At 44.0% G+C, this 11,848-nt stretch overlaps 1 protein-coding gene across 2 annotated transcripts; it reads left to right on the forward strand.

The window, feature by feature from the left end:
• Positions 1 to 84: 84 nt before the first annotated feature.
• Positions 85 to 11,120, forward strand: SF3A2 (splicing factor 3a subunit 2). Of its 2 annotated transcripts, none has more exons than XM_067557784.1 (9): positions 85 to 192; positions 1,924 to 2,092; positions 4,018 to 4,089; positions 5,576 to 5,622; positions 7,068 to 7,177; positions 8,179 to 8,228; positions 8,709 to 8,849; positions 9,454 to 9,522; positions 10,638 to 11,120. In XM_067557784.1, the coding sequence occupies exons 2-9, from the start codon at positions 1,967 to 1,969 to the stop codon at positions 10,968 to 10,970; spliced, it is 948 nt and encodes a 315-aa protein (XP_067413885.1). In that variant the 5' UTR covers positions 85 to 192; positions 1,924 to 1,966; the 3' UTR covers positions 10,971 to 11,120. The 2 variants fall into 2 exon arrangements, with proteins under 2 accessions (XP_067413885.1, XP_067413894.1); XM_067557793.1 differs by having other exon boundaries at positions 95 to 173.
• Positions 11,121 to 11,848: the final 728 nt, after the last annotated feature.

Consider the following 11,848-nt stretch of genomic DNA (forward strand, 5'->3'; position numbering starts at 1 on the left):
AAGTCCATGACCCCCGCCGCGAACCGGATGCGCTTTTGCGTCAGCGCCCGGAAGCCGGAAGTGACTCCTTCATCCCCCCCGCCCCTTGAAGCGAGCGGCGCGTGCGCAGTGAGCGACCGCTGCCTGCCGGGCCTGTGAGGAGACGCGGGTGCTGCTAAGGGGAGGAAGAGCTCGCAGGTGTCGGGGTGAAACGTGAGCTGCGTCCTGGGGTTGTCAGACCGGGGGGTGGGGCGGAGGGGCCTGGGGCCTGCTGGGTGGGGGAAGCGTCGGGGTCGGGCTCGTGGGGCGGAGGGGACAGGGGCCTGCTGGGTGGGGGAAGCGTCGGGGTGGGGTGCTTGTGGGGTTCCGGGGCCTTGTTGGGTTGAGGCGGCAGGGTGGGGGAGGGGAGCTCCGGGCTTTGCTGGGCCGGGGGGAGGGGAGCTCTGCTCTGCTCTGCTCTGCTCTGCTCTAGGGTTTGTTGGCCCGTCTAAGGCCGTGGGGGTTGCTCTGAGCAGGAGCAGCCTGGTGCTGTGACCGGGGAGCCCAGCCCCGGGTTGAGGCTGTGGGACCCCGTCGCAGGGCTAGGCAGGGAGGGGCATTAGCGCGAGGCTTGTCCCCTGGTTGCAGTTGAGGGGAGTGAGGCCTGTGTGGAATTTGGGGCAGAGGTTGCTCCTTCATTCCAAAATTCAAAGGCCTTATTTAGCTTCTGACTTGCAGAGGGAATGAGCAGCCCCTGTCCCAAATTCCAGCTAGGCTAGTAGGAGCTCTGGTCACTCCGCACCTCTGAAAATCCAGCCGCTGTCTTCAAAACGCCACTCAAGTCTGGTGACTGTTCTCCAAAGCATCGGGCAGCATCTCATGTAGCTTCCAGACATGCCTTTAGGAGCAGAGCGGGAGTTGGAGTCGATGACGTGTTTTGAAAATCCTAGGTAGCTCTGTGCTTTTAATATGTCTGTGGCCACTTACATAACTTGAAAATAAGCGTGTTCATTGGTGCAATGCAAACAGTAAACTACTCACAGTAAGTTGCTATTAATTATGATAATTACGTTATAGTGCAATAGTGCCCAGAGGTCCCACTCAGGACCAATGCTTTTGCCCTTCCAAGTAGCAATGTACAAACATCTCTGAAGATATGGTGTCTGCCCCAACTTGCTTATAGTTGATGTCTGGTATTTTTCTCCTTATTGTTTAGCTCTTACATCATTTGGTACTTTTATGTGTGAAATGCTTGAAGTGGCAGTACAAGATACAGAACTTAAAGTACATGATCAATCCTTTGTAACCATGCTGAATTTCAGAATGTGCTACATGTCCAACTTTTACAACACAGACCTGGGCTAGTAGACATGCCCACTAATTAACTAGCAGCTTTCAAACATTTTTGCCTCATTTGTGAGTCTATTAAATATCCCAGGCAAAAGTGTGAAATCATGTAATGGAGAAAAATATGTCAAGGTAGCCAGGAAAATGAACTCCCCTGCAAAACTGCCCACTGCCCCAATAAAGTCATTGTATTAGGTGTGCTGGGAAATTCTGTGAGTGCTGAATGTAATCATGCATCACTGCCTCTGTACATAATAGCCAGTGGGCTTCTTGTGAGAATCGGTCTATTGACATGGGGGATATGCTTGCCACGGGAGAAAACAGGTTGGAAAACTTGGTGGGCAGGTCAGGTGAGAGAGAGCTGCTAGCAGACCTTGGGAAATTTGGTAGCAAGAGAATTGGTTACTACCCTTTTCAAAAGGTGCTCTGGAATCTGGACTTTGAACATGGCAGGAGATGCAGTGTCTCTGTCTGTTGAAATTTCAACACTTGACTGCTTCTGTTGGGCTCTCTACAGTCTAGTTCCCAATGAAGGAACATAGTGCAGCCTTTAAATATCAATGAGTTGACTGAGAGCTAATCATCACATTCTTGTACTTCTCTCTCTATTTTTCCCAGACCTTTTCTCACCTAAGTGACTTGAAGTGCAAAAGCCCCAATCATGGATTTTCAACATCGTCCTGGAGGTAAAACTGGAAGTGGAGGTGTAGCCTCATCTTCGGAAAGTAACCGAGACCGAAGAGAGAGACTTCGGCAGCTGGCTTTGGAAACCATTGACATCAACAAGGTGAGCTTTGATCTCTTCATGTACGTAAAGAGGAACAGATTTACTAAATCTCACCAAAGAGGTGTGTTACGGGATTGCTGTAATCCAACATGTCCTCAGGAAAACAAAAGTTGAAATCCATTTTTATTTAAAAATAAATAAAGAGATAAAATACAAGTGGCCATAGGGAAAGAAATGTTTATTAAAGATAATGTTTAAAAAAGAAAAATGGTCAGGTACAGAGTTTAAATGGAAAAGTTCCTGGACATCTAGGCATAATGTACAGATTATCAGAGGGTACAGAGTTTGGTTGGGAGTCAGGGAGTACAATGAAAGCATAATCTGTGGTATCCTGGATGGGGGGGTAATAGGCTTGATGGTTAACAGTACAAGTGATCAGTAATTCGGGAACATCACTTATTGCAGTTATTACCCTTATTGTCATTCACTTATTATTAAGTTATGCACTTATTACACTGCGCCAAATTCCAGGACTTGCTATATTCAGGCCTAGGTTAGACTGAAGAACCAGTGGTAGTTTTATGTTTGTTATCCTGCAGACTACCAGTGCTAGATATGACTCCTGTGTATCAATGGAAAGCTGAGGTGTTGACCTTTCAGATCATGAGATATTGGATCTTAAAATTAGTTCCATGAGTTTTCTAATAACCCTCTTTTCTTTCTCACCCATATCTCAGCCATCTCCTAGTTCAGTTCTGATATGGTTGTTTAGCGGGTGTTATCTCACGCTCTTAGAGTTAGATCCAAAAACTGGGGTGCCCTTCTTCAGAAAAATATAAAACGTTCCATAATTCTAGCTTTCCTCCAGGTAATGAGCACTAAAATCAAGTCAGTCTTGGAAGTGGTGTGAAATAATGCAAGACTGTAATCAGAATGCTGTAATTGACTTTAAGGTCAAGTATCATGCAACTTGAAGATGTTAGACATGATTTGTTCAGAGCAGTAAAACTCTGCCAGGGCCTGTAATCTTTTTTTAAGTGCTGATCCTGGACCAGGGATTAGAGAGAGAGAATTCTGATCTTCTGATCTATTGTTAAGGACAATTAATAGTCTTTAATATTTCAGAGGTTATTTTTTAAATATTTCTTTAGCAACCTATAAAAGCTGAAAAGCCTTAACTTCAGAATTTCCCCTGAAAATCTTAAAAATTGGGGCCCAGATTACTTTTATTTTTCCCTCTCTGCATGCCCTGCAATGAAAGATTTTCCCGACTTGGTCTAGAGTAAGCAAAATAAATATTTTAAAACCGTGTCGTTTCTTCCACTTCTGTTTTTCTGCTCCTGCCCTTCCCTAAAATCTGGGAGGAGTCCCTCTTTGACTACAGAGTTTAATAAATAAATAGCCATAGTGAATGGAGGTGGCCAACACAAGAATTCTAGGTGACTATCCCACTTATGGGTTATTAAGATTATTATAGCTTGCATTAAATCATTGCAGAGTGCTTATTTAGGCCCCAATTCTCTGTGCTGGCATGTGCAGGTAGAGTGTCAGTGGAGTCAGTGGAGCTCTGCTCATGTTCAGAGGTGGGATCAGGGGTTTATTGGAGAGCTGTGGATGGGAATGAAATACTTCTGGTGTCCTCCTCATGAGGAGGGGTTTTAAAGACTGAACTGAAACATTGTCATTTGATCATATAAACAATACATCTACTTGGATTGCAGACTTCTGTGGACAGGACCATACTTTGCCTTTGTCATTTGCAGAGCACGGAACATGCAGTTGAAGCTTCACGAATAGTTTTTTTTAATCCTTCTGAAAGGAGTGTTATAATGGAAATCAGTAAGCCCAAGAGTCCTCTCCCAATTCCAGGAATGATCTTGCCTTATGTGCACTAAAAACTTTTGTCTGAAAATCAGTGTAGTGCAGGTTGCTGATATTTGCATGTGGTTTCTCTCATTCAGTTCTTGTTCTTATCCTCTCCTTAGGATCCTTATTTTATGAAAAATCACTTGGGTTCTTATGAATGCAAACTCTGCCTAACACTGCACAACAATGAGGTGAGTTGAGTATCTGCCTTCTGATCTTCATGGAAAACAGCTGTTCTAGAGTTGCGTCGGATTCTGGCAAGGTTGATTTAGAACTTCTGGGCGGGGTAAGAGTACTGCATATATAAACTGATGCTGTAGAACCGGTGCTCTGGTTTTGTGCACATTTACCTTCTACACATTATTCAATGCAAATTCTTCTGCCATACAAAATGTGGTGTTGAAGTTAAGGGGACCCTAATTATGAACATTATTAGGGAGCAGACCCAAGAATAGCACAAAAACTGACATATGTCTTCAAAGCAATAAAATGTTAGCTGCCTTTCAGGAATTTCCAAATGAAATATCTTTTCATGATATACTGTCTCTCAGCATTACTGCTTAATGTGGGCTCCTCTTCAGAGTAGTTCTGTTTAAAAGAACTTTCCTTTGATTTAATCCAAACTGTTTTTGTGTTGCTGTGTGTTTGAATAAACTTCCAGTGGGTCAAATTCAGTCATTCAGCAAGCTTGAGTGAATGTCTTTAGGTCTTCTGTCTACTCTGCTGTTGAATATAATAAACACTAGGTTGCATGATCTTCACATTTAACCCATTGGAGATGGTCTGATTTCCAAGGAGATGACTCCTACAGGCTGGCTACCTTTTTGTGTTGGAGGACACTGGATAGAACTTATCCTGTAATCTTGCTCTGTGAGAACAGGTTCTTACAACACCTAAGACCAGCAGAAATGCACCCATGAATTAAAAATAAAAAAAGCCAATGGAAAAGTTTTGATTAGGCTGAAAAATCTAGATTGCATTTGCAGTCCATTGCCGCACAAAGCTATTGCAGGCAGGCTAGAAAGTGGTTGCTGAGAAACTGAAACAAAATAAGTACATTTGCCATTTCCTATTATTTCACTTTTAATAATTTACCTAATTTAGAAGTACCTTAAAGACATCTGTTTGTTTTTTTTCTTTTTTAATTAACTTGACAGTGTCTTTGTAAGAAGTGGGGGAAGAAGCATAAGTATATGAATTGGGGTTGGTTTTCATGGGGCGGAGAGCAGTAGATCCAGACTTGTGTCTGGAGCAAGTACCAACCCACAGCCCCTGTGCGGTCTGTTACCTCACTACCAGTTCCCAAACTGATCATTGGGGGTGTGGGAGTGGAAAAGGGGTGAGACCTCCCAGTGTGGGTTGTGAGAGGTAAGGAAGTGGTGGGTTGGGTCAGGGTTTTTTGGGGCATGCAGGAGAGGAAGTGATTGGTGGTTGAGAGTTGGGTTGGTGGAAGGGATGAATGAGGCCTTGAAAACAAAAATACACATCTTCCAGTTCCTCAGTGCAGTTGTGAGGATGAATAAATTCTCCCATTGTGGTGTAGGGGTTAAAATGTTAGCATGGCTTAGAGCTTCCTTCACAAATCAGCTTTACTTCCAGTAGTATCTCATCTGTGACAGTAAGATATCTCCCAGTTTACTGTCATATTTAATTTTCTTATGTCTTGTTTTGTTGCAGGGAAGCTATTTAGCACATACCCAGGGGAAAAAGCATCAGACCAATTTGTAAGTTCTTAATTGTGTCATTTTCCCGGCTCTGGACATTTTAAAACACACAATCACTGTTTAATATGTACTGAGTATAAGTTTTAACAAACATTTCATCCCTGAGTTATTAATTTTTGCACTAGAAATCAGAGAGCAAACTTATTTTTGCTGTATGCAGGAGGTGAAACAGTCCAGTTTGGTTTTTAAATTTCCCTTTCCCTGCATGCAGCCCATTCTAAAAGTAGTTCTTATTCTCCAGTCATTCATATATTGAGTGATAAAGTGGCTGAGCGCAAGGCGACAGGTGCTGATGGTGAAGAATGTCTGGGAAGCCATTACACAAACACATTGTACAAGAAATCACTAAAATAAAAATAAGTTGAAGGGAACAGCTTTGCATACATGGCATGGACCCATTCTGATCTGCATGGTATCTATTTCTGTGAGCTGACAAAGTTATGGGTCTTCCGGAGTAAAAAAAATAACGTTCTTTAGAGCTTTTTGAAAGTGAGCAAAAATCCTAGTTTTGAGCGTACAGCGTGAAATCTGTTGGATGGAAGTTTTAGAAGCTTACTTCCCAGGAGCTGAGCAATGCAGTGGCTTAGGGTGCTAGCCTAAGAGGAAGGATGGCCCACTGGTTAGAGCATTAGTCTGGGATGTGGGAAACCAGATTTAATCCCCTGCCCTGCCACAGATTTCATGTGTAAACATTAGCAAGTGGTTACACGCTGTGCCTCAGTTCTCCAGCTCTGAAACGTGAATAGTGCTACCCTACCTCACAGGGTGTTGTGAGGATAATAAATACACTAAAAGATTGTGAGGCGCCATATGGTCTCCATTACTGTAATATCTAAATCCTTGGATAAATACTATTTCACTTCTGGACCCTTTAAATCCATGTGTCAAGACACTACACTCAACTTAAGGTTATTCAGTGTGGCTCAATTGACAGCCTTTGCTCAGGGGGAGCTGTAGGTCAAAGTTGACCTTGATTGACACAGCTGGTGATGATAGAGTACTGGGTCTGGATGATATTATCTCTTTAAAAATAAATAAGTAAATAAAAATTTAGGGCTAATAAAGGGCTTGGTGCAGAGGAGTTAGGGCTGCTCTCATATGTCTTTCTCAAGCCAGTGATATTGAACCCTTAATTTCACAGACACTAAATTCACCCACAGAATTTAAAGAATTAAATAAGAAAAGTGCCCTTGCTTCAGTCAGCAGGAGCCTGAGAGCAGGAGTAGCTTTGTGCTAAGTGGAATGTGACACTGTGGGACCTCCTGGTTTAACACTATTATGGTGGGTTCAAAATCACAGCAATATGGGCTATCGTTCTCTGGATCAGGGAAAGGGCTGGGAAGAGAGAGCTGGCAGGGTTGCAAGGCTGAAGAGAGTACTGTGAATTGAAAGGATCACGTTCCTGGGTGTAGTTAGATGATGACCACCTTCTGTCCTGATTTCAGGGCTCGCAGAGCTGCCAAGGAAGCTAAAGAAGCCCCTGCCCAACCTGCACCAGAAAAAGTCAAAGTGGAAGTGAAAAAGTTTGTGAAAATTGGACGACCAGGTTACAAAGGTAGCTAGTGACCGGCATGTCTGTTACATCAGGCTATTTTGTGCTCTTTGATGTTTGCTTGAAGTGCAATCCTATGTGTATTAATTATAAATAAGCCTTTTAGCTGATTTGGTCATAAATAAATTATAGGCCCACGTCCCTCTCTCTTTGCATTGTGTGTGTGGTTTTGTTTTGTTTTTTGGCACATAGAATGTCTCTTTACAGCTGGCAGTCAAACAAGGGCCTGTTCAGTAATATGTTGGTAGTCACAATCTTTCAGCTGTTACAGCATCAGTGATGGAGGAGATGGACAACATCGGCTATAACCTGGCTTTCCTTTGCAATCTACCATTGTGCTGTTTCCTCGAGTATAATTCTCCCCCTTTCTTTCCACAAATGCTCAGGGTCACTAATGAGGTTTGCAGTTTCAAATTTGTCTATCCATTTTTATTTAAAAAAATAAAATAAAATCCCATGGCCCTTTTCATAGAAATGGGGCTGTCAGTGCATTCCCCTTCTGCTGCTTCCATTTGTGCCTTCCTATCCCCACTTGTTTTGCAGTATGCTGTGTGCCAGTTCTCTGCCTCTACACCAGAAGTGGCTGCATGCATTGGTGCTATGTGCATAGCTGAACACATTGGGCTCCTTTGGGTTAAAAGCTATCAAATAATGCAGAGTATTTAAAACACTGGAAAACTCTGAACCTTCACACAGTTGTATTTTCTCTTGAATGGTGCTGTTTGCAATACTATCAGTTCCTAAAATAGGATTAGTGTCACTCCAGCCCCAATACTGTGTTGTGGTGGTTTTTTATTTGCGGACCCCTAAAATATTTCAAATGGAGGTTTGGATCCTTTTGGAAATTTTATACATGATCTGTGGACCCCAGGTTGAAAACTAGTGTTCTATGGTAATGACAACCTTCGTGAAGCCCTCAGACATAGTCTGTGGACCCCCAGGGGTTTGAGGACCACAGGTTGAAACCCACTGCTGTATTGAACTTGTTCGTTGTTCTCTTACAGTGACCAAACAAAGAGATCCAGAAATGGGCCAACAGAGCCTCCTCTTTCAGGTAAGGTACTGTTAACCTCGCATCCCTGAGTGATTCTACTAAAGGAATTGCTCAGTTGGAAGTTCCCAGCAGGGTGTATTAGACAGGAGAGACTGGCATTGAGGGTCTTGGCTCAGGTCCTCATAGACATGTTCCCACACAGTTAAAAACAGCCGTCATAATATTCTTGACATGGGCTAAGGCTTGAAAGATCTGTGAAGACTGAACAGCCCTTTTGTTCCTAGGGGTGGGCTCTGTAGGACTGTGATGTGGTACTTTGGCAGTGGTGCTGAGGGAAGTTTTCATTGCTGGTACTGCTCCTGACCATGCTGTAACTATCTTTTGGGTGAATGGAGGAATCCAGGACCATGGCTGGTTTCTTTCACGAGCAGTAAATGTACTTACTTCTTCATATAAAGGACATTAATAGTTTGGAGTGTTTCGCTGGGAGAAATGGGGGAGGAGTGAGTATGTACCTAATGCTGCAATATCACCCCACAGATCGATTACCCAGAGATTGCTGAAACCATCATGCCCAGGCATCGGTTCATGTCTGCATATGAGCAAAGGATTGAGCCCCCAGACAGACGCTGGCAATACCTTTTGATGGCAGCAGAGCCTTATGAAACCATTGCTTTCAAGGTACAATTTAAGGGCTTATCGGCTAATCGGTGATTGGGAATATGTGTCATAGATTTTAAGGCCGGAAAGAACTATCATGATCACCTAGTCTGACCTCCTGCACATTGATCTCTCCCAACCCTATGCATTCTCTGCCTTTGTTGAGCTCACACTGGGAATAAAGAGCAGTTTGGGCTCCATGGAATAGGTCTATGTGGATGAGGTGCTTGGTTGGAAGCGTTAAGAGGAGGGCATGCAGAGACTCCTGGGCCCCCCTTTGGAGCAATAGAAGTATCTGGCTGAAAGCATAAAAACCAGGCCATCTGGGGAGCTGAGTAATTCTCTGCCTCTAGCACACACAGGAGCCCTTTGGGCTCTGCTCCTGAATCCTTTTTGTACAGACATTAAGAGGAGCCGTTTTCTGTTGATACATTTGCCCTTGATAGATATGAAAGTAACTTAATTCCTCCCCGCTGTCTATTAAGGTCTGATACTAGCATGTCTCATAAAAGCCTGGAGTAGCTGTGCTTATCTTGCAGCTCTAGTGCTTAAAAAAAAAAAAAAAAAAAAGCCAAGGAGCTAATCTGGTGCTGCTAATAATAGCTCTTTACTCCTTTTATTACAGGTGCCAAGCAGGGAAATCGACAAAGCAGAAGGAAAGTTTTGGACCCATTGGAACAGAGAAACCAAACAGGTAGCTGGAGACTTGCTTTTCTCACTTCTGTGAGGAAATGAAAAGATAATGGTATAGGAGCATAGGCCAGTGTTTACCAGTGTACTAGTAGTGATACTTGATGCTTCTTCAGTGATGAGCCTCAGTGCTGGGCCTCGCGCAAGAGCAGGTTCTGAACTCAACCCTCCAGTGTGGGTTGAATGTTTCGTGATGGGTCTGGCTGATTAATTACTTCATCCCGTTTCCTAAGGACACTGGGTGCCCAGACCTTGTATGTGCTGGAGTTCTCTCCTTGATCCTGTGCTGAAACTCTTCTGTTTTCTGTCTAACTTGTCTAATGCGTCTTTGGCATGTGACGTGAACTTCTTTGACTCTTCTGAGTTACTAAAGGGGCAGGTGTCCGCAACCCAAAAGTGCACAGTTTTAGCAAGCCCCCTTCTTGGCATTCTCAGCAGGGAGATGGAGACTTGAATGGGTCATCAAGACTAAACTCCTTTCTCACCCTTAAGAGGAGTCCCTCCAGGTCGTGTTGAAGTGCATTTTGGGGAAGCTTGTACAGCTACTGCTGTACTAAAAGAATCTCAACCTCTGGAGCTGTCACCAACACTAAGTTCACTTAAAAATAAAACATGAAGCTGAGATATGGGTCTGTATCTAGGAAATCCTTCCTGAATTGCTGCTGCTTCAGAAGCTAGTCCAGGAGGCAGAACTTTCCACCACAGGGAATGCACTGATTTAACAGCAGCACAGCGCCAGCTACTGGGTGTGGTGATGTGCATAGTTCTATGTATATCCATGAGAATGCTGGGCACAGTACAGCAGGGATGGGGTGATATGAATAGAGATAGGACATTAAGTTGATCACTACTAGCTTAGTGATTACTTAGAACCCGAAGAGTGTGTTTTGGAGTATTTAGAATGAGAAGTGGAACTGTTTGGTGCAAGCTCAGGGGTTGTCTGATGGAGAGGCTGTGTGTGATGTGATCTGACACCTGAGCTGGGAAGCATTAAACATAACATTTCAGTGGTTAACGATATTTCTTGGGGTACTGGGAGAGAACATGGCAGGGCAGCCACCTTGCGAGGTTCCCAAGCTGTTTTATTGATTTTGAATCTGTCCCTGTCTTTTGCCCTAGTTTTTCCTTCAGTTCCATTTCAAGATGGAGAAGCCCCCAGCTCCCCAGAGCATCCCCCCTGGACCTCCAACTGTGAAGAGGCCTCCACCGCCCCCACTGATGAATGGCTTGCCCCCACGACCACCTCTGCCAGATTCCATACCACCACCACCTCCTCCAGGAGGCATCACCTTGCCACCCATGCCTCCTTCTGGACCTGTACCACCCCCGGCACCACCTCAGCTGCCACCCGCTCCTGGGGTACACCCCCCTGCCCCTCTGCCCCCCATGATGAGACCACCTCTTCCCACAGAGGGGCCAGGAACTATTCCTCCCCCGCCTCCTTCCAACTGAAAAGCTCCTCCTGGACTCTTTTCCCAGTGGACTCCTTTGATTTGTGTTTGTTTACACACCATTATTGGCTCAGAGGAAAATCTTTGTCCTTTTTATATGCTAATAGCTTTGCCTGAATCCTGTAGGTTCATTAAAAGGCTTTCTAAGTTGTTTTCTGTATCCATGTCTGTCTCTTTGGGTGAAGAACTTTGCCTGTATCTTCACGTTAGTAGTATTAAGAGGCCCAAGAGAATGAGTAGATTGGATTATAACGTCTAATATACACCACTAAGGATAGCAAGTTGACGATGCTTTCCAATCAGTGGGAAAATGACTAGAATTTCCTAGAAATCTCAAGTAACCATGAATTAAACTTGTGTGAAGTAACATCAATTCAGTCTCGTGCTCCAACACAATGCCTCTTCCTATGTTTTTGCTTAGCAAGGGGATCATAGCATTTGGGAACTCTCCCATGCTCTACATTATCACTTATGATACTACCCCTCTCCTTCCACATAGGAAAACTTTTCTGGGATTCCATGACAACTGACTTTCCCCTCGCTGTTTCACACTCTCCAGAAATTAATCTGGTGCTGGCCTTATACTGATCAGGCACAGTGTGGTCCATCAGAGCTGGTCCAGCTCCTGTTGTCTTGAGTGCAGTTACACTTGTTTTGCTATGTTTGAATCTGGCTATATGTGTCTAAACAGACTCTTGACAGAAGTGGATTCTTGCCCCGGGGGCTGTCTCTTGCTGCATCTTATATACCCAGTGCAGAGGCTGTACATGATTCTGTCTGCAAATGTACATGGTTTGTGTCTCACAGGTGTAGGAAAGGTCAGTGTAAAGTAGAATTTCTAAGTGGACAAAGCCACAAACTAGTATTTTTAAAAATGAA

This window comes from Emydura macquarii, unplaced genomic scaffold (genome assembly GCF_026122565.2).
Source record: "Emydura macquarii macquarii isolate MOO-44397 ecotype Brisbane River unplaced genomic scaffold, CSIRO-AGI_Emac_v2 contig_306, whole genome shotgun sequence".
Lineage (NCBI taxonomy): Eukaryota > Metazoa > Chordata > Testudines > Chelidae > Emydura > Emydura macquarii.